General features: G+C 47.1%; 1 protein-coding gene across 3 annotated transcripts in view; it reads left to right on the top strand.

Annotated features, from left to right (window-relative positions):
* Positions 1 to 21,825, top strand: part of LOC146822157 (uridine-cytidine kinase-like 1) — a 280,047-nt gene extending 258,222 nt beyond the window's left edge. For all 3 annotated transcript variants that reach the window (XM_085613282.1, XM_085613281.1, XM_085613284.1), the window contains exon 15: positions 20,578 to 21,825. In XM_085613282.1, coding sequence (XP_085469408.1) covers positions 20,578 to 20,657 — 80 coding nt within the window. In that variant the 3' untranslated portion in view covers positions 20,658 to 21,825. The remainder of the gene's footprint in view (positions 1 to 20,577) is intronic.
* The last annotated feature ends 1,030 nt before the right edge of the window (positions 21,826 to 22,855 follow it).

The following is a 22,855-nucleotide window of genomic DNA, read 5'->3' on the forward strand; positions in this document are numbered from 1 at the left end:
ACAGTCGTCCCCCCTCTATCCACCCTATCCGGGTGCGAGGGTGATTCGGGCCCAAATGGAGGCTTATGCCATGGCTTTGCGGGCCTCCCTTGGGTCCTCTCCCGTCCCTGAGGCGTCCTTGGGGCCTCTGCTAGCTGTGGGGTCCCCGACGGACTCGCCGGTGGGTCCGCCCCCGGTGTCAAATGAGCCTTTGCCCTCCAGGGATGTTGGAGATGTGGTATCATCAGGCCGCGGCCTGGCTGGGTCCCCCTGTACGACCCATGGCACCCCTGCCGCGCCGCATAGTCCCTTGGGGCTCCCTGTGGCGGCGCAGGTGGTTGCTGGTGCTCAAAGCCTCGCTTTGTGCATGCCTCGGCCTTCTGGGCAGGCGGCCGCTTGTCCGGAGCTGGGGTCGGCACCGTTCCGGCGCCGTAGACTCGCCTCCCCGACTCTACCTCTGCTTCTTTCTCCGGAGTCGGAGCCTGTTTGGGTTGAGGCTGAGGCGGCGCCGGAGGTTTGCCTCCCCGGCTCCGCTTTTTCCTTCGGAGTCGGAGCTGGTTCTGGTTGAGGCTGAGTCTGCACTGGTGCGGTGCCAGAGGCTTGCATCCCCGGCCCCTTATTCTGAAGGGGAGCTTATTGTTGATTCGGTGCCGGACGGAGCCAACTCGACGCCGGATAGAGTCGAGTCGGTGCCGGACAAAGCTCGGTCGGCGCCTACTAGAGTAGTTTCGGCGCCGCATCGACGCCGGTTTGTTGACTCTTCTCCTGAAGTGTCCGGAGAGAGTTAGGCATCTGCCTCACACCCGGCGACGCTGGATGTATTCGTGCTGGTGCCTCCCTTTGAATATGTGGATCCTGCGGGATCCCCACCTCCTCAAGAGCACCCGCACCCGGCAGGCTTCTCGCCTCCTCAAGAGCCTCATCAGGACCCCCATTCGTCAATGGGACTCCCCTCAATTGGGCATTGGTTGCACCCTCACTGTCTTGGGAGGGTTAGCTTACAGCCCTCTCCTACTGATGAGTTGCTATCCCCTCCTCGGAGGGCTACCGAGGCTGCTGCAGCTTTATTCAGAGTGGTCTCCTTGGCCACTTAAATTTTGAACATGCAACCGCCCTCGGCGCCCTTGTCTGTGGACCCTTTACTTGATGTCCTTCACCATAGATCAGGGGATTTGGAGCCGCTTCTGCCCTTTGAAGCTTCTCTTTATGATGCCCTTTTGGGTACATGGGTTAGGCCAGCTACCGGTGACTCGTTCAGTCTTACACCGTCTTGCTTCACATGACCCGGTCTGCTTATTTGTGCAACCTGACGTGCAGGGGTTTGTCTTGCAAAAAGGCTAATTTGTTTGCTCACTATCCTCATTGAAAAAGCGTGTCTTTGCTCGTTTGGCAGAGGGAATTGGGGGGAATGTTTTATTTGTGAAATTGTTGCATCTGAGAATTAAAAAAAAAAAAACTGTAGAAATGGTTTCATTTGCGTGACACTTTTTAAAACTTTGAAAATAGAGTGCACTATATTCCACGCTCTTCTGGTTGCTTTCTTGGGAGGCTATTGCGGGATAGTGGCCATCTTGGTCGTGACTCGCGTTGATCGCGGTCAGCGTTCCAGTTGATGTACGCTGCACGCCGGCTTTAGGCAAACCCTATTTAACTGGGTTAGTCCGGTCGTGCGGCGCTTGGGAAAAGGCTAATTGTTTTGCTCACTATCCTCATTGAAAAAGCGTATTTTTGCTCGTTTGGCTGAGGGAATTGGGGGGAATGTTTTATTTGTAAAATTGTTGCATCTTAGAATTTTTTTAAAACAATCAGTAGAAATGGTTTCATTTGCGTGACACTTTTTAAAACTTTGAAAATAGAGTGCACTATATTCCACGCTCTTCTGGTTGCTTTCTTGGGAGGCTATTGCGGGATAGCGGCCATCTTGGACGTGACTCGCGTTGATCGTGGTCAGCATTCCAGTTGATGTACGCTGCACACCAGCTTCAGCCACACCCTATTTGAATGGCGTCTGCTCGGACGCTCAGCGGGCGAGCGCAGCGGGTGCGCCGATGGCGCGCCTAAGGCAAGCCCGTCAGCGCTAAGTTAGCTCTCAGGGCCAGCCATTCTGCCCGATTCGATTCAGGGGCAGTAATGTTATTCACTTATCGAGTGAGTCATTAAAATCTTTCAGACTTCTTCCTTGCCCGTCACATAGCAGCAAGTGGGTAGGGTCTACAAGGGACTATATCTGTGTGGACTGTGGGTTCATATTTACACCGGAGCCCACTTCGATTGATATGTCTGCTGACATAGTCAAGCCTGGGAGCATTAGTGCATGCCTCATTAATGCTAGATCTTTGAAGAAGCACTATGTAGATGTTGCTGACTTGATCATTGACAATTGTTTAGTCCTATTGTTCATTACCGAGACTTGGCTTGATGCCTTCTCTATTCCCATTGTGGCCTTGGCTACACCTGTTGGCTTTAAAGTCCACCGGGTGAATCGCCCAGTAGGCAGAGGAGGTGGTCTGGCTATTTTGTATAGGGAATGTTGGACTCTTTCTAGTGAAACATCTACCCTGTGGTGAGATTGTGAGGTCTTGGATTTTCGCCTACAACTTTCTGCCCACTTTACTCTGGTTGGGGTCCCTGATTTATCGGCCACCTGGATCAGCCAGAGTCTTCTTGGATACCTGTGGGGATGCGCTGGCAGAGCGTGCACTGCGTTAATCAAATTATGTGCTTCTTGGGGATGTCAATATCCACCTTGGTCACACTGAGACGACTGACTCCGCAGCTCTTCTGGACTCCCTTCATTTGGCCAACCTTTCACAATGGGTCATGTACCCTACCCATCAAGGAGGGCACACTTTGTATATCATCTGTTCTAATTTTCCTATATCGGTGGTGAGGCCGAGGCCGGTGGCTTGGTCGGATCATTTCCCCATATTTGTTTTTGGCATATTAAGCATCTTTCACGACCAGCCAACCAGCACCGCCCCGCATTCACTAGGAAAATGGACCCTGGGCAGCTTAGTAGCTCTCTGGCAGCCTCCCGGCCCTCCTTTCGGGGGGACCTGGAGGAAAATGTGTCCCAGTTCGCTGACTGGATCACAAGCTCGGTTGCGACTCTGTCAGCACCATGTCAACTAAGGATGAGGAGAGAGTCCCCCCCTCTAAGCCTTGGTACTCTCCCGAGCTGAGGACTCTGAAACATGCGTGCAAAATATTGGAGAGAGCTTGGTGCTCCAGCGGCTACTGTTCTACTGATAAATACGCTCTTGGAGCCAAACAAAAACTCTACTATGTGGCCATTGGAGAGGCCAGTACTACTCCACCCCCATTGAGAGGGCCTATAACCATCCAAAAGAAATCTTTGCTATTGTGCAGAATTTCTTGGCCCCTAGCGCCCAGGCGGTAGTGACACCTATCTCGGAGACCTGGTGCAAATCCTTGGCGAATTTTTTTAGGGACAAAATAATTAGCATCCAAGAGAAGTTTTCGACTTGTCCCAGGAAGCTTATAGGTGCTTTGTTGGCGAGGCTGATGGAAAAATCTGCCCCCACTTTTTCTGCATTTAGACCGGTCGATCTTCCTAGCTCTCTTAGGATTCTTAAGGCACTAAAGTCGGGATCACCTAACGACCCGTGTGCTGCCAGACTTCTGTCTGATGTGGCAGATACTATTAATTCAGAAGTGAATCAAATGGTCAATAAATCGCTTCGCGAGGCGCGCGTTCCTATGTCATGGAAGCAGGCGCTGATTCTTCCCCCTTCTTAAGAAACCGTCACTTGACCCTCTCTTACCTGAAAATTACCGCCCTATCTCGCTTCTGCCAAGTTTGGCTAAGGTTTGCGAGAGGGTGGTTACGTCTCAACTCACCAGCTATGTTGAGGTGTCAGGCTTGCTTATATAGCAGAGTCAGCTCTGCTAGAGGTGACGGAGGCGATCCGGAAGTGTTTGGATTCCGGCGGGAGAGCAGCCTTGGTGATGCTAGATCTCTCGGCGGCTTTCGACACCATGCCCCACTCCCTGCTTCTTGAACGTCTTTCAGAAATAGGTATTTCTGGCTCAGCTCTGCAGTGGATCAGGTCTTTCTTGGAGGGACGGTCGCAGCAGGTCTGGCTCCCTCTGTGCCTATGCAGGTGACTACTGGTGTGCTGCAGGGGTCATCACTTAGCCCCCTGCTTTTTAACATCTCCGTGACTCCGCTGGTTTATCTTGCGGAGTCATTGGGGGCTAAAGTGATAGCATACGCTGACGATGCCCAGCTCTTGTTTTCTTGGAGCAGTGAGGATGACTCGGATGTGGCTGCGCAACATTGTTTGTCTTCAGTTTTTCATTGGCTGGCGAATGCACAGCTGAGATGTAATGAAGGAAAATCTGAAGTACTTCTGTATGGCTCCTTCTCGTCGGATTTCAGAGAAAGGCTTTGGCCACCCGGTTTTCCTCGACCAACTGCGAGTAAAGGCGCCGCAAAAAATCTTGGCATCTGGTTCGATGAAAATCCTGAATTTTTCGACACAAGTGAAGAAGTTGGCCAGTACCTGCTTTTGCCACTCTGAAAACCCTGAGGAAGTTTCTTCCCCTTCTGCCAGTTAGTGCCAAAGAAACTGTGGTCCGTGCCCACATTTTATCCCGTTTGGACTATGCCAACGCCCTCCTGGTTGGCAGCCTGGGTTTTCTTGTCAAGAAACTGTAAGTCGTCCAAAACTCGGCGGCCAGGCTTCTTTTGGGTCTGCAATCAAGGCTTAGTGTTCGCACACACCTGCGTTTCTTGCATTGGCTCCCAGTCGAATCTCGTCTGACATTCAAAACGTTATCTATCGTCCATCGGGCTCTCTATGGCCTTGCCCTATTTATTTGCAGAAGAGGTTTGCCTTTTACATACCAGGGAGACAGCTGCGCTAGTCTGCTCAGCTGCTGGTACAGACCCCTAGGTTTAATCGCCAAAGACTTGGGGGGGGGGGGAATTCCTTTGTGCGTAAAGCTGGCCTGGCCTGGAACATGCTGCCCTTGGCTCTTCGGGGCACCCAGGACCCTCTGTTGTTTAAGAAAAAACTAATGCAAACAAAACAGTTGATGGACAGAATGCAAAACAATGTCATACATTCACCCCAGTACAGAGATCTGGGCCTAAATCCATCGTTTTTTTGCTCACCATGCCGTTCCAGTTTGAACCCAGCCATATGCAAATCAGTCTTGACCCTGTGCCTCATGGGAACAGTCCAGCCCGAACTGCCAAGCCAGGTCCTCCCTGGACAGGAAACAAGCATCCTAGGACCGGTTTCGGGGTTTCACCCCTCTTCAGCCAGGATAGCTTGATTCCAGTGGCATGGAGAGCAAGGGACCCACGTCTGGGCATACCCTTCCCACTCGGGGTGACAAATGCAAACAAAACAGTTGATGGACAGAATGCAGAACAATGTCATACATTCACCCCAGTACAGAGATCTGGGCCTAAATCCATCGTTTTTTTTACTCACCATGCCGTTCCAGTTTGAACCCAGCCATATGCAAATCAGTCTTTACCCTGTGCCTCATGGGAACAGTCCAGCCCGAACTACCAAGCCAGGTCCTCCCTGGACAGGAAACAAGCATCCTAGGACCGGTTTCGGGGTTTCACCCCTCTTCAGCCAGGATAGCTTGATTCCAGTGGCATGGAGAGCAAGGGACCCACGTCTGGGCATACCCTTCCCACTCGGGGTGCCAAATGCAAACAAAACAGTTGATGGACAGAATGCAGAACAATGTCATACATTCACCCCAGTACAGAGATCTGGGCCTAAATCCATCGTTTTTTTGCTCACCATGCCGTTCCAGTTTGAACCCAGCCATATGCAAATCAGTCTTGACCCTGTGCCTCATGGGAACAGTCCAGCCCGAACTGCCAAGCCAGGTCCTCCCTGGACAGGAAACAAGCATCCTAGGACCGGTTTCGGGGTTTCACCCCTCTTCAGCCAGGATAGCTTGATTCCAGTGGCATGGAGAGCAAGGGACCCGCGTCTGGGCATACCCTTCCCACTCGGGGTGACAAATGCAAACAAAACAGTTGATGGACAGAATGCAGAACAATGTCATACATTCACCCCAGTACAGAGATCTGGGCCTAAATCCATCGTTTTTTTGCTCACCATGCCGTTCCAGTTTGGTCATGTCTGAACTGGGGTGGCAGAGTGGGCTAAAGAACGGTGATGGATTAAACCCAGATCAGTTGACTGGGGGTGAGTGCTTGCAATGTTCAACACTCCGTCCATCATTTCCTTTGGTTTCTGCTTTGTTCGCCATAAGTTGGCAGGGTATGCTCAGACGTGAGTCCCTTGCTCACTTTGCCACTGGATTCAAGCAAGCCTGGCTGAAGACGGCTGAAATGCCAGAAACCGGTCCTAGGAAGCTTGTTTCCGGTCCAGGGCAGACATGGCTTGGCAGTTCGGGCTGGACTGTTCCCATGAGGCACAGGGTCAGACTGATTAGCATATGGTCATGTCTGAACTGGGGTGGCAGAGTGGGCTAAAGAACGGTGATGGATTAAACCCAGATCAGTTGACTGGGGGTGAGTGCTTGCAATGTTCAACACTCCGTCCATCATTTCCTTTGGTTTCTGCTTTGTTCGCCATAAGTTGGCAGGGTATGCTCAGACGTGAGTCCCTTGCTCACTTTGCCACTGGATTCAAGCAAGCCTGGCTGAAGACGGCTGAAATGCCAGAAACCGGTCCTAGGAAGCTTGTTTCCGGTCCAGGGAAGACATGGCTTGGCAGTTCGGGCTGGACTGTTCCCATGAGGCACAGGGTCAGACTGATTAGCATATGGCCATGTCTGAACTGGGGTGGCAGAGTGGGCTAAAGAACGGTGATGGATTAAACCCAGATCAGTTGACTGGGGGTGAGTGCTTGCAATGTTCAACACTCCGTCCATCATTTCCTTTGGTTTCTGCTAAGAAAAAACTAAAAACGTTGCTTTTTAGGTCTCGGCTCGAAGGCTGCGCTTGCGCAGTCTCGGTCCGAGATTTAATGTTTTGGAGTGTTTTGGAGAAGAGGGGCTTGAACCCGCCCCTCTTCTCCATTGGCTGGCCTCTTGAATGCTGGCCAGCCATTGGAGAAGAGGATTGTCTCTCCGAACAGGCCCCGTCCTTTTCGGATTCGGGGGCGTGTTTTTTGCAAGTTTTCTCAGGGCGTGTTTAACACGCCCCCGAGTCCGAAAACACGCCCCCGAATCCGAAAATGCCGCTGCCTTTCTCCGAGGCATTTCTGCTTTCACCTCGGAGAAAGGCATTGGTGTGCTTGTTCTTTGTGGATACAAGGGTGACTCTCCGGTTCCACAAGTTGAAATGGAGAGGCAGGGCAAACGCATTATTCATTGTGAATAAATTACCAATCCGCTGTGCCATTAAGACTGTTCGCATCGGAGACTAATTCACGCAAACACCGTACAGCGAATAGTTTACATACGATTGCCATTTTCTGCCTCCGCGTCATTACCATGAAGAATGTGTTTGCTGTACATCGCGAGCCTCATGGTAAGCGTCATCTGCTGGGTCATGTTAATAAAACATGAAAGTGAAACTCATTTCGGCCGCGAACATAAAAGCTGTCTGAGTGTGTATAAAAAGTATGGGCCTTTCATCCTTGATACAGTGGACACGGGGTCGGCGATGTGGTTTAAAATGCATGTTAAGTCAGGACGGAGGCTTCGGATTATTGCTTCTCTTTCTTTTACTTGATTAAACTCTTTTACCTAATTAAACACAGCAGCCAATCAACATAAACAGAAAACGTAACTACATTTCCCATGAGTTTTCGTGACCCTCGTATTACTCCACCAATCGTGATCCATCTGACCATTTAAGACCTCATGTGACTGTTGTGTGCGCGCGGGGGTAGGGTATTTTTTCTTTTTTTTTCCATATTTATATAGCACGAACTCGACCCGAAGGTATTGGAGCGCTTTACATAGCACCGTATTTACATTAGACATTCAGGCACGAAGAGATTAAGTGATTTGCCCCTTCTCCCTTCCCCCCACTGTCCTCTTGTGGAAGCAGGTCTAAAACTCACGGTTCCTCCCAAAAGCAACGCGAGACGGTTTAACCCCGACAATTAACACGTGGCTTCGTGCTTGGTTACTACCGTCCGTCTGTCATATAAATAACTGCAGGTCAGACCCTGCGTGCAAGCGGTAAGCAGGGTAAATATATCCACCAAATTTGTTAAAGAAAGAGTGCCGGTACCGGAAGCTCTGCTCTGAACCACACACACCTTGGTAGTCTCAAATCCACCTCACGGCTTTTTCATACACATCATAAGAGACTCCTTGCCCCCTTTCCACACTCTTGCAACTTCCTCCTGTCTCCCTTTCTGACACGTTTGCCATTACCCTCTTCGCCCGACTTTCCGATCTGCGTGCTTCTCTTCTATTGCACTCAAATATCTAATGTGAAAAAATAAATACTGTCCCCCCCTCCCCCAACACGACCACAAACTACAATAGGAGGAGCCTGCTCTGCTCAGGACATCCTCGGACAAATGACGATTGTTTGCGGGAGGACAAAGAGAGGCCTTTATCTCTCACCGGGAAGCTGCAATCCCCAGGAAACCCGAGCATGCCCAGGTCTTAAGCCATGGAGCTGGCGCCAGCAAAGAGCCCAAAAGAATGGCGATCAGGTTCCCTAAAGAAAGGTCTCCCTGCCACAGGCACCCAATAGGGTAGTGGTGCTCGGACAGTGAGAGAGGTGAGGCACCTACGCTGCTGCACAGAGCCTCGGAGGGGAGGCTGGCCGCCCAGCGGGAGCCCGCAGCATGCTCTATGTGAGTGGCTCTGTGTGTGTGGGTGGCTCTGTGTGTGTGGGTGGCTTTGTGTGTGTGGCTCCCTGTGTGGGTGCAAATGCAATAGGTCTCGCATTTGAGAGTGATTAAGCTATTGACATTGTAAATAACAATGCCGTTTCTTTAAATGTTTTAACCTCTTCAGTGCCCATGACGAGATAGTCTCGTCATGGAGCACGGTTGCGCTGTGCCCATGACGAGACTATCTCGTCATGAACCCCACCCACTAGTGCAACGCCCGGCACAGGAGGGGGAAAGGGCGTGGCACTGAAGGGGTTACAAACAAAAACATAAACAAAAATTATGTCATGAGCAATGCCAATAGCTCTAACTTTAACAATGCCGAGACCATTGCATTGTAAATGCTTGTTTAGTCTTTGATGTGCATTTCTCTTTCTTTTCTGAAGCAAGCGCCGGGACACTTTCGCGTAGCCGTGCGCTGTACAAATTAAATATAACATAACATAACCAATTGCCTGCCCTTCCTTGCCCTGGCTATTGCTTCCTCCCTCCCAGGAGTCCAGATGGCTTGAGTTATGGGGTCGGAACATCTTTGCCTCCACAAGTGCTGCACTAAGGTCACTAAATACAGTGTGTGTCCTGGCTCTGGCTACCTCTGCCCTGTGGGACTCTGCAGAGTCTTTGATCTCCACCAGCACTGAAGGCGCTCATGTTGACTTGCTTCATCTTCTCTGGGATGGCCGTGACCTTGCTGAGTTTACGATCCACTCTGCCTTGGATACTGCTGATTCCTTAATCCGGGCTATGGCTGGTTCAGTCGCCTTGCGGCACCATGCTTGGTTACAGGATAGCGTCTTCTCGGAAAATATCCGGGAGAGTCTTGTTGATTTACCCTTTGATAGAGTTTTATTATTTGATGCACACGCTGACTCTGCTGTCCAGCGCCTACTTGCGGGCTTTCACAACCCCCCTTAGACCTGTCTTCCTCAAGCGTTTGTCCTGAGGTGGTACCCTTTTTATTTAACAACCTGATGTAAGCCTCAAGTCTTCCTTAGCATCGGAGGTGATTACCCTTTCATTTAGCATCCTTTGGATACATTAAGTGTTTTTTAACTGGCGAATAAGCCTACTGTGGCAGTGTTCCACGGATTGTTCCTCTGACTGTGGCTGCCCTAATAAACGTGTTCCCCGTTGTTGGGGTGTGCATACTCTGTGTGGGGTACTTGTTAAATAGCTCTGCTTATATCACCTGGCCTAAGACTTCCTTTGGCCTCTAGGCGTCCTCTGGTGCTCTTATCAGCCGTTGTATGGTGCTCAATGTTGTGCCTTGACGTCATCTTCTATACATCTGTGGTCATTTTGCTTATTTGCTTCACTCTCCTCCGTCGGAGGTTTTTGGGGCATTCCTCACACTTTCAAGGCAGCTCCGTCTGCCATTACGGCGCCAGGTGTGTTCCTCTACAGCCATGTTGCATGGTTGTGGCTGGTTTAGCCGTTTTTGCTATATATATCTATAATTAGGTGTATATACAAGTTCCATGGGTACTCTTCTTCTCAACTCTTCGCCTCTATTCGAGGCTGCAAGGTCTAGTCCGAAGTCTCCATGTTCAGGGAGCTTTTCACTGATGCATGCGGCATTATCAATAAAGCCCTTTATGCGTTCCGCTTATTGGGGTGGTTACCCGGTTTTACACTTCTCCCTTCTTTGTGTTCAGTTACTGAACGATTTTCTCTTCTGGACAAGGGTTACTTTCCTTTCAGTCAGAGGGTGTGGTCTGAAATTCTGCGATTATTCCTACGTTTCTACACCTTAGTACTTTGGTGCCTTTGCTGCACCTTCCTTCGGCTGGCGGCTGTGCCTTCTTCCTTAAGCTCTCCCTACGTTATATCAGCTGGGCGTGCGGGACGGCTCTTCTAATTTGGCGTCCCAGATCTACACCCTGCCTTGCTCTGACCGCTGTTTGGTCAAGCAGCCTTATGCTTCTTTTAGCTACACCACCTTATGTATGGTCTCTGTGGCTGTTTGCTATGTGCATGCCTCTGTAGTGGCCTGCATCATCTTGCTTCAGATTGTTACTGTTCGCCCCTGTTTCCCCTTTTGGGACTGGGTGTGCACTTGGCGTATTTCTTGTCTTTGCCTGCAATTCTAAAAACATTGCTTATTTCTATCTCTTGTCCTTTGGTTCTTGGCTGAAGCATCTCCGGCCTTCCCTCCGTGGGCTAGCATGGTAGGCTCTGGTTGCATCTCTTCATGTTTCTTCTCAACCTTTGGTCGATGTTCACATAGTGCGTCATTACGCTGAGAGTGGTCCTTCTTCCTCTTTCTTTTGTTCTGGTATATGGCTGGTGCAGTTTCTACCTCTCATGCTTAAACAGGTATGGTGTAGCACCATTATGGCATTTTTGGGATGTCTTGCATCCCGTTATCTTTTGCTCTTCCGAGCTATTTGGGTCGCTGTCTGGCTGTTCCTCCACAGCCTTCCCCATTGTCCGTCACTCTATTGCCGGCTCAAATGCTTGGCGCTTTCTGTTGTTCTGTCGCAGACCCACCTCCTCTTTGGGGTATGGCTGTGGTATATATTTTAAGTTAAGGGATCTGCGGCTGGATGTCTCTATCAGATGTATGAGTTACTTACCTTTGGTAACAATGTATCTGGTAGTGACATTCTCTAGCCGCAGATTCCTTAACGTCCACCCAGCCTCCCTGTTCTGCGAGGACCTTGCCAAGTGGGGTTCTCAGCTAGCCCCTTTTACAGTTGACATTGGTTTTTCGCTCATGGGTGCTCACATTGTTGCGTCCCTTTGACATATGCCACAGTACAGCTGACTCCCTCTCAAGGGTTTCTTACCTGTAAAATGGTGCCTTTTGATTAACCTTCACCAGGAAATTCCTCTTCATTTTCTTATCTTCTCCTGCTGTCTTCCCTCCCACCCATCTTCTCTATTGGCTCAGGGTTCTGGTCTCCTTTACAGTCGTTGTCTTTGGGGATCTGTTGACCTCTGTTTCAGACCTCCATTACTATAGGGGCAGTGCCAGTCTTTTCATACCTTCCTGCGGTGGACTGTTCTCTCTGTGCTCCGTTCTCGCTAGACGACACAGTTCTACATGGTACTAACAGTCTATTTCTGTCTGTTCTACATGGTAATCAGTCTATTTCTGTCTGTTGAGATATTCTTCCTTTGTTGCACTTGGGAAGGGCCTTCACTTAGCTTGCGGGGTTCTTTCTCGCGGCTTTTTCACTTATATGTAGGCAGTGTCTAATTCTGTCTTTTACGATGGTGTCTTGCACCATCCTCCTTATTTATTCACGGATTTTCATCCCTCGCACACTGTTCCCATACTTTCACAGTTTTTTTGTTGGTGGCTCCGTGTTGTCGCGGAAAAGTTTCTCAGAAGAAAACTGACGTCTGCGCGCCGGGAGGGACTTATGTGACCTCGCTGACGTCACGTATGTGGACGATGTCAGGGCGGGGTCGTGTGCCGGCGTGCAGAGGTGCTGCTGCAAAAAAATAATTCGGATCCAGTCTCACGCCTGGGGATATTCTAAGTTCAGGAATCTGCGGCTAGACAACATCTCTACCAGATACATAGTTACCGAAAGTAAGTAACTCGTACATCTCAGCCTTTCTGCGGATGCCAGATCAGCCATCCCTGTTCATATCCCATGTTGTAAATAGGTTTCTGAAAGGCCTGCAACACCTGTTCTCCTACCCCCTTCATCATGCCTCAGTGGGACCTTAATCTCGTGCTCTGTTTTCTGATGTGCGCTCCTTTCGAGCCCCTGCACAACAGTCCTCTCAGCTCCTTACCATCAAGACAGCCTTCCTCGTGGTGATAACATTTGACTGAAGGGTCGGTCAGTGAGCTTCAGGCTTTGTGATCTAAGCCTCCGTACCTGAAAATCTTACCAGACAAGCTGGTTCCTTGCACTAAAGTTTCCTTCCTGCCAAAAGTTGTCACTCCCTTTCATGTTGGCCAGCCCATCACTCTGCCTACATTTTATGCTTCGCCACATCCATCTAAGGAAGAAGAGCTATTCCACCAGCTGAACCCAAAAAGAGGGTTGTCGTTCTACCTTAACTGCACAAAGGAGTACCAGGTGAACCACCATCTCTTTGTGGGGTGTGTCAGAGCGAAGAAAGGGAAGGCCATGCAGAAATGAACCATCTCTCGATGGATCGTGCTCTGCATTAAGATCTGCTGCGCATTGACCAAGAAGCAACTCCCTGAGGACTTGTGTGCTTATTTCACCAGAGTGAAGGCTGCAACTACTGTGCTAGAACATGAAGTTCCGATCGCGGACATATGCCGGACAGCAGCGTGCCTTCTCTGCACACGTTGACTAAGTATTACTGCCTGGACAGTCACTCCCGTCGGGTTGGACACTTTGCTTGTCTGGTCCTGCAGGACTTCAATGTGAAACAGTTTCGCAGACCCACCTCCAGGGAGGTATTGCTTGGGTATCTATTCTAAGGTAAGGTATCTGTGGCTAGAAGTCTATATCAGATGAACAAATTACTTACCTTTGGTAAAGCCTCATCTAGTAAAATCTGTCTAGTCCCAGATTCCTTACCGACCCACCCATCATCCCCGCTCTGCAAACTGATTTCTAAGGATAGAGCTGTCCCCTTCCAAAGCCCTAGTTTTTCACACCAGTGGTCAGTGTTCTTCGTGACTCCGCGCTGCTGGTGTGGAAGTAGTGTAAAGAAACTGACGTTGGTATGCTGGGGTGGAATCTCTATAAGCACCGCGTACATCCCTTCGGGCACAAACAAGCCATTGGCCGCTGCCCAGGAGTACTGCTCAAGAATAATTTCCAGATCCAGTCTGCCGCCTGGGGATAATTCTAAGTTAAGGAATCTGCAGCTAGATAGTCTCAACCAGATAAGGCGTTACTGAAGGCAAGTAACTTTTTCACTAAGTTGCATGCCTGTCTGCCTTAATCTCTTTTCTTGTATTTCTCCAAATTGCTCATTCCTTATTTCGAAGATCACAACCTCCCTTTTGAAACCATGTCCCTGAAACTTAACAATACCCAGTCTCCTCAGTCTATTCATCCCACTAACCAGTTGCATGAACTTGCATGGTCCCCACGAATGATCACACTTCACTCCTACTAATTGAATTTAACGCAACGAAACCGGAATACATACTTGAGATGGTTTCACTGAGAGCGCACTGCTAATCCTATTAACCAATTTATTACCCCGTAGCCTTGGGTTCCAGAGTAGCATGTTAATCGCCTTAAAGTGCTTCAATACGTCCTCAGTAATAGATAGTAAGAACTATATAAATACAATTCTGATACACTACCGTGCTCTGAACTAGAATGTCGTAATGGCTCTACCAGAACATTATTTTTTATTTTATTATAGTTTAATAAAGCACAAACAAGGCCCAAGGTATCGGAGCACTGCACATAATGGAAGAAAATTCCCTTCCCGCTACTACGTAATAATAACTTGAAAGGATAAATCAAAGGAAGAGGAAAAACGATCTAGACACCTTCCAAAGCCACTTTAGGTGAGGAGACACAACTCGTGTTATACAAGCAGTCTGTATATATAGCGCGTATGGTTTCTCCTAGCCGACCTTTCCGGTGTCTACTGTGACCGATTGGTCAGGTATGCCCTGGCAGTAGATCTTAAGGAAAACATCTGTTAAATAAGATCATTTTGGCATCTTTCTAAAGGGAAGCAAATTAGGACATTACCTATGTTTCTAGAGGCAGCAAGTTCCAAATTCTTGTGCCAAACCCTGAGAAGGTGAGGTCATAAGTATTATTTTTTTCTATGTCTTGGAGGTTCTAGCAGGATGGAGATAGCATTCTGAGGGAGCGGCTGCTTCCTTATTTCTTGAGTTTCTGTGGCAGATATGTATGTGTTTCAAGGGTGACGGGCCTTGTGGGTTAACCTGGCTATTTTTAACTGGATCTTGCCTTCAAAAGGGAGCCACTGTATAGATTTGAGAGAGAGAGGGAGTGATGTGGTTGAAGCATCTCACGCCTGTGATCAATCTTGCTGCCATGTTGAGTGTTACCTGGAGAGGAGCCGTTCTTGCTTTTTGCAGTTTTAAGGTAGTATTCCTGTATTCTACTCTGGAGATTACTAGGGACTGTACTGCATCTTGAAATCTGGAGGTGGTATATATGATTTTATCTTCCTGAGATTCATTTGGACAAAAGCTATTGTTGTGGCTGACTGATGTGTGCCTGTATGTTGAGGTTTTTGTCCAGCATTATCCCGAGGGACTTCATTGACTCTGACAGCAGGTTTGCAGTTGAGGGCACTAAAATGGGTAACCCACTCCTCGGCTGGTGTGGAGATGCGTGGTGGGGATATGAGTAGGAATTCGGTTTTCTGTGCATTCAATTTGAGGTGGTTCTCTGATAACAAGAATTGGGTCTTCAGCGGTGTGTTAGTTAGCCTTAAGAGATCTTCCAGGGATGAGATACTTTGGTACAGCAGTGTCCTTTGCGTACATGTGATAAGATAGGGTTGTTTGTTTGAGGATCTCTTTTAGTGGTTCAATATAGCAGTCAGCAGAGTGGGGGATGGGGGGATCCTTGCACTACCCTGGGATAGGTTCAAAAGTGAGTGTCCTATTTTAATTTATTGAGATAGATTGTGGAGAAAAGAGGTGAACCAATGAAGCACAGTGCCAAACATTCCCATTCTGTGTTCCAGTAGCTCCAAGTGTCTTTTGTGACTGATTGATTGTGTCGAAAGCTTACGGCAGGTCGAGGAGGATCAGTAGGCATGAATCATTCTGGTCATGGATTTTGGGTGTGTCATCCATCATATGTAGGATTGCTGTCTCAGTACTCTGCCCGGGTCTGAAACCAGATTGGAACTCATCTAGCAGGTTAAATTTTTTGATTTATTGGCATAGTGTATTATGGACAAATTTTTCCTGCAGCTTTAAGAGGAACGGGATATTCCATACCAGGCGAAAGTTGTTTAGGTGTTGGTGCCTGTTTTATTTTAGTGGAGGTGTCACTTGCCCGGTCTTAGGCAGGTTGGGATTTTGCCTTGAATTAGGGAGAAGTTCACTATCGTTGTCCAAAGAGGGGAGAAAAGAAGTCTCAAGTCCTTCACAAGTTTTGAAGGCATACGATTCCCAAAATGTGAAGTAAGTTTCATTGACGATGATTGTATGAATCTCAGCTTCACGTAGGGTTATGAAATTGCTCCAAGTGATGGCTTCTATGATTTCCTCGGTGAGTAACTGGTTGTCACCAGGAGGGTGATGGACGAGGTGGAATTTAGCTAAGGATCTGTCTGCTGTGCAAACTTCCACCCCCACGTATTCACAGGAGAACAGGCGATCTCTTTGGAAGGGCGTTCCTATGAAGGATATACTGGGATGCATGCGATCCCACCCCTGGCCTTTTCGTTGCGATCGAGCCTTATGATGGAGTAGTTTGGAAGAACAAGAACGTCTATTTCAGGTGACGCACTGTGGCAACCGTATTACATTCTCATATTGTGAATATCGTGGTTGTTTCGCCGCAACTGGGGATTCTAAATATCTGGGAGGCCATCGACCTGACAGACATAGAACAGCAATGGTTTGCACTGGGATACCTGCTGGTAAAACGGGCTATAGCGATACTATGGGGATCCAAAAAACGACCATTGACGGTTGGGTGGGTGGCAGAGATGGATAGATGTATGATTGCAGAGAAGGGGGTCTATACGACGGGCTGCCCTAAGAAGTGGGACATAAAATGGGGAGGATGGAATGCTTTTAGGGGGGTAATCTGCACTTCTCCAACAGAAGATGTGGCGATGAGGAGAAATCAGGACAGTGACCTTCCAATTCCTTAAATATCTGTGGTACGCAAACACTGCTGTATTCTACTGCATAGCAATTGAACTGAAATGTGACACTGTAATAATGACTCTGTGCTTTAACTTTAATAAAAATTGTTCTATAAAAAAAAAAAATCTTCTCATGGTTAATGGTTGATTCCTAGTTGAAGATCCAATAAACGGGTTTCACCTTGTGTAGAAGGCGATTGGTGAATTTGGTAATCTGATGGTTAGTTAATGTTTGCTAGTAAAGAAGGGCTCTGTTTATTAACGGTTTATGCTTTTTCGCTTGTTGTAATACATCCAAGCTTTTTCTGCTAAGAAAGGATTGTCGGAAGTGAATTCATCTTCCCTGGAGCTATTGATAAACAAGTGGTAGCATTCTGAATGGGTAGTGAAGGTTTACGTCGAGTAGTGAGTAAGCCATGAAGGGGTGTGTTATACTGATTAAAGAGAACAGAGAAAAGTATTAAATCTGGGAAACCATCAAGTTAAACAAGACCTTCTATGCCAAAAACATTGTGATGGCGACTTGGAAGAGGATGACAAGTAATGGCCTCAAACCTTTGCTGGCATGATGGGTTATTGTAGTCACATTTGACAGCCTAGACTGTCATTGTGCAGTTTGGTAAATTTTGTTGGGAGGACTTGCAAGGAAATGTCCTTTTCACCAACCGGTAAAAATTGCTTTTGTACCAGGTGTCTCTGGACAAAACCAACCTCTAGTCACCTAATATGTTAAATGATTCCAGATGAGGTCAATAATTGTGATGTTCTTAATTATATTTGAAAGAAATATTATGTTTGATATTGTCTGAGAAATCAAAGTAGCAAAGTGAGGTAGGAATTGCTTCTTTAATAAAAGGTGGATCCATGTTTTTCACAGACATGGAAGAAGGAATGTGAGAAAGGGATGTTAATAACTGTACCTAAAATTCTAGAAGGATTTGCAGGGTTTCATGATGATGGCAGAGGTGGTTTGCGGTCTGGAGATGAAGTGAAAGTTTTGAGTACTGTTCTTGGTGGGGTTTCAGAGCCAGGCTCTGCTTACTCAGGCCTTAGAGGGTGCATTTACTTTTAGCTTGGCTAGGATGATGTCTCGGTGTATAATACCTGGGTTTGAGTGTTTGTGTCTTTCCTGAGACGGAAGGGTCTCTGTACCAGGACCCAGGTTTGAGTGAAGTTTGTTTAGAATTTTGACTGTCAGCATTAAATACCGGTGCAATTTTAATTTTGTTAAAGTAGAAGCGCTTTTTGTTACAGAAATGGCTCTTTTATATGTACATAAATCATTTGCAAGGTTGGCCTCCTGTAGGAGTGACATTGGATTTTTCTTTTAGTGCGAGTGATCTGGAGATTAGGGAGCAAATGTCTTGGCGGATTTTAGGGGAACAATCTAGGACACTTTCAGGAACTAATTTCATTTCAAAGGTTGATCAGGGTCAAAACTTTAGTGGGAAAGTAAGCAGAAGTGGATTCAAGATTTGAAGTTGGTGTCTGTCAAGTGATTGTGCATTATATCAGTTTGAGTAAAACAATACCATTTCAAATTAAGATTGGTGGTTAGCATGGCAAACTCAACTGAGTTTGAGGTTTCACCAGTCGAGGGTGGTGACGGAGAACCGATCCATATTATTGTCTTTAAGAAGTTCTTGCCTGCCTCCCAAGTCCTGAATCAGGCCATCCCCTTGAGACGTCTGGCCTGGATAATTTGTGCAACAGAACAGGTGCACAGGAGTTTTTGTTGGTCGCCTACTGAGCTTTCTCTCAAGAAACAGTGCTTCAACTCTCACAAAAGAAGACATCTTAAATTTACGTTAGCAGAGACAGTAACTCTGCCAAAGCAGCAAAGAGTCGAAAGCACATTTGTGTGTACCTTCAGTAAAGTCCTAAAGAGATGTTGGAGACTTAGACAACATATGAAACCATGTCAGGAGAAAGGGGCAGAGATGTACTCCATGACTCCTGCTCGACTTAAGAGAGACTTTAAAAATAACACACACATTTATTTCAGAATTCAAGGCTAAGAGTATCTAGAGCTTAGGCTAAAGGACTAAAGATTTAGAAACCAGCCTTTGAGGTTCCCTAAGGGCTAAGTCCGTGCTCTGATTTCTGCCCGCCTCCGAGTGCTTGCTATATCCACATTTTGTATTTCTAGGTCTGTTTCGAGATGTTTTTTTATTTTTGTTGATTTCTCTTCTGTTTGTTCCCCATTTTTTTGTTCTGTTTTCTCCACCCTCAGGAGGGTATAGGGGAAACTATATTTGTATGGCTGGGAAAGAATGGAGGCACGCGTTCCATCATTCAGACCAGTGAGGGTCTGATTGCTTCCAGTGAAAGGAAGGAGAGTGGGTGGGGGAGAGGATGTGGTCGATGAGGATCGGAAATGGGGGCAGGGGCAGGTAGAGGATGGGGAGGCGGCAGGAAAGTTTGGAAGGGTGACTGGGGGTGTTAACACAAAAGGAGATGCAAGAAAATGTAAACATAAGAAATATGAGCTCTGGTTTCAATTATTCCTCAATGCTGTAAGATACAGTACTATTTTGGTTGGTGAGATGTGGGCTGTTTGTTACATATTAAAAGGTCTTGAGTAAGGAAATTACATATTGGTACAATTAATGAGCGGGTGGAATAGCCGATCCAAAAGGAGAAATGTAGATGGCCTAAAATTACTGAGAGCAGACTTAATTTGTATGCAGGAGACACATATAGAAGGGGCAAGGCAATATTTATTTGAAACTCTGATCTACACTTTACTGGTACATACTGTGCAGATGACAACCACAAGGGGGATAGCAGTCTTGGCATGCAGGAATTTGTGTGAGGTGAAAAGGAAACTTTCTGACAAATATGGCCGATGGGTTTTGTTAGAGTGCCGGTTGGCTGGTTTAGCTGTTACCATTTATTCTATTTATGGGTCTAACATGGATGATCCGGCAGTAATGGTTTGTATAAATACTGAACTGGCCTCATGGGAAACCCGGTAACGTTTTGTGGGGATTTGAATACATATTGGAAGTGGTTTAGGATGGTCATCATCTGGATATAATGTGGGTAGGAAACCCAGGGTTTTTCAGGCGGTACAGCAACTTCTGTCAATTCACGGGCTTCTAAATGTTTTGGAAAGATTAAAACCCCCAAATCCAGGCTACACATTCTTTTCAGCCCATCACAAGATACATGTTTTTTAATCTTCACAATGTTAGTCGGGGGGGAGGGGAGATTGAGAAGTAACCACGGACATTTTCGTATCATTGTCCCATGATTATAGAATTGCAGATTTCGTCAGGCAAAGAACTAACGCAGACCTGGTCGTTATATATGAATAGGTGGATTCCCCCTTTTATGGAAGGTAATAGAGGTAGCGCCTTGGGTGATGGAGTTCGCCTACTGAGGACGAAATTGAGCAGCATCTTGAATTTATCAATGGGCGTAGGCTTGATGACGAGGAACAGGCTGCTTTAGATACCCCACTTAAGGTGGAGGGAATCAAGGAAACGCGCACTGCATTTCCAGTGGGAAAGGCCTTAGGCGCAGACAAAATTCAGTTGGAATTTTAAAAAGTGTTTAATTCTGTGATGGAGGAGGATTGATTAAACATCTTCAGAGAAGTGCAGGGAGGACAGCAGGTACCAGTGTCCTGGGTCCAAGTTTATCGGTAAATTGGTATCTCCAAGGCAACATGGTTTTATCTCTGGTAGAGGAACCACTGACCACATCAGGCTGTTAATCACCCTGTTTGACAGGGTTCGAGCATCAGATGATCAAATGGCTTTTATACTACTGGACACCAAAAAGGCCTTTGAATGGTCGAGTTGGGTTATCTGTGGGCTGTGCTCAAATAGTCTTGGGCTTTGTTCAGGCAATATACACACATCCAACAGCAGAGTTGCAAATAATTTGGGGGGAGGGGGAGCTTTCCAAATAATAAAGGGACAAGACTGAGCTTTGTATATTAGTTTGCTGTTATAGAGAGTTAAACATGCCTTCAACTGTCTCCTGTGTTCTTTCCTCTGAATAGGTAATTTTGGGGACCGTTTCTTCGGCACAGATGCCCCCTCGGACTGGTGCGAGAGTGATGAAAGTGGTATGGACTGCTAACTCCATGCTTTGGTTTATTCGCCTTCTGCTTCTTCAACCTACAGTCCTGCCAGGAACCATGAAACGTAGATAAAAAATTGACCATTGCAAAATCTTTCCTTTACCCCTGCCTCGCTGCCATCAGATGGACGCATACGTCGCTCGAGCCTTTCAACCCGCCTGTACTCCTTTATGGACGGAAGACAGTCTCAGCAATATTGTAGCCTCGTCTGGAAAATACTATATCCATTTATTTATTGTTTTTGTTAACTTATTACCACTTTAGCCATTCCTTCCCTCCGTGCCAACTGGCCACCGATGCTACTTTTCACCAATGGTATTTGTGCCTCCTAATGCCTTGTCGGTCTGGACGTGTATTGCGAAAAGCGGTCTGCAAGCTACAAATGCAAATAGTGGTAATCACAGACAGACAATCCGCACTTCTCCATTTCACTTCGACTGTAGGGGTACTTTTAGAGATCACCCCGTCAGGTCTGTAGAGTACCAGATTATGCTGGGCTCAGCTAGCCCGCTATCACTCATTGGCCACATGTGAGGAATGTGTGTAAGCAGCCACTCCACTGTCTCTCCAACAAATGCAGTATGTAAGGCCTATGATTTGGAGGTTTCCCAATTCTTCACAGTGACCTCAAGCAGCAGCGTTCTTTCGTGCTCGATGATTTGCGTGCATTTGACCTGTCCCCCATTTGTGTTTGGCCTTAAGCAATGGTGCATCTTCTGTTTTGTAAAACTATATCCTGTTAGGTCGTTACAGTGTCCGACTGATAACAAAGTAAGATTTGTTTCCAGTGTTCATGACGTGCTTGTATTTGAAGAAACTTCATGATGAACTTGAAGCAAGACCCAAGTCTAACGAATGCTCCTGACTTAGAGGATCTCTACCTCAGCTGAAAGACACAAACCTGCTGGCAGCTCTGTCCACAGTCTTAGGACAGAGCAGCAAAGCCTGAGGGAAAACTAAATGAGAAGGACAATGAAATAAAACCGGCCATTCTTATAGCACACATACTACTAGCATGACAGACTATCAAAATACACACCCACCTACTCTGTATGTATTGTTTGCCTTTTCATTTTGATTAAGGTGAGTGTTCAAGTTTTCATTTAATGCAGACACAAATTGGACTATTTTCACATCCCTCTTGACAGTGCCTCCAGTTTCTCAACCACCTCATCTAACTATGTGCAATCCCATGTATTACCTGCTCGGTTGTAATTGTATGTATACTTTAAACTGACTAATTTCTGCATTAAACAAAATCTTCCTCTTACCTGCAGCAGGGTACGGTACACAGCACGTACTTTACACTTTTGCAGGTATGTCTGCACGGCGTCCTTCCCAAACAAGACTTCAGAAGGGCAGCACTTCATGTTCAGGAGGGCAGGGAGCTAGCGCAGCAGTAGTTTAGTCCCTCACAGATACAACTGCCAGGTCCATGGCTGCTGGCGTTTTGATGCCTCTGCTTGCAAGTCTCTGCTCTTCGGTCTGTGGCATCAACCTGCTGTTGAATGGGAAGAGTGTGGTCTCCTTCTCGGATGATGGGGTCCCCAGCAGTGTAAGGCAACAGTTTGTGTCACCTCAATGAGGCTTCAGTTCTCAAAACTGGTTGATGGGCGCCTACCTGTAGCCTTGAGTTGTGTTTATTAATTTTTCATTTCTTTTTAAGAAGAGCTCATTCTTACCTTGAAATGTGCCGTGTAAGGATACGTTGCATTCTGAAGAGCCTCCAGAAAACTCTTCCCATCAGGTTCTAATAGTTGAATTTAAAATTGTGCGCGAGTTCTCCTCTAGGAGAACTTGCAAAATCATTAACTGCTGTATTTAGGTGTGTGAACCAGCTGAGCTGCAAGTTGCAATTCAAAACTTGTAAGATGGTGTTTTTATGCAGTTGCCAAGAGGATGGCCATTACTTGACATCTTTACCTATGTATTGTGATGTCTGCAGGACATAGCCTTGTGGCATCCACCTTGTGGTATTGGATAGTAATTAAATGAAGATCGCTTGAGGTAGAGAAATGCTAGATTACCTTTTTATCGAGCCATTGAGGGCAGGGGATTCCTTTTCAGTGGTCTGTGGTGCCTGTGAGAAAGTGATGCTCGTTATCTTAAATGACGATCGTCCTAAATGAATTATTGTGCTGTGTAATGCTTTGTAGTCATACGAGTGGTGTTCTTTTTAAGCTGTTTCGAGAGAATG

Source organism: Triturus cristatus, chromosome 6 (assembly GCF_964204655.1).
Source record: "Triturus cristatus chromosome 6, aTriCri1.1, whole genome shotgun sequence".
NCBI classification, from domain to species: Eukaryota; Metazoa; Chordata; class Amphibia; order Caudata; family Salamandridae; genus Triturus; species Triturus cristatus.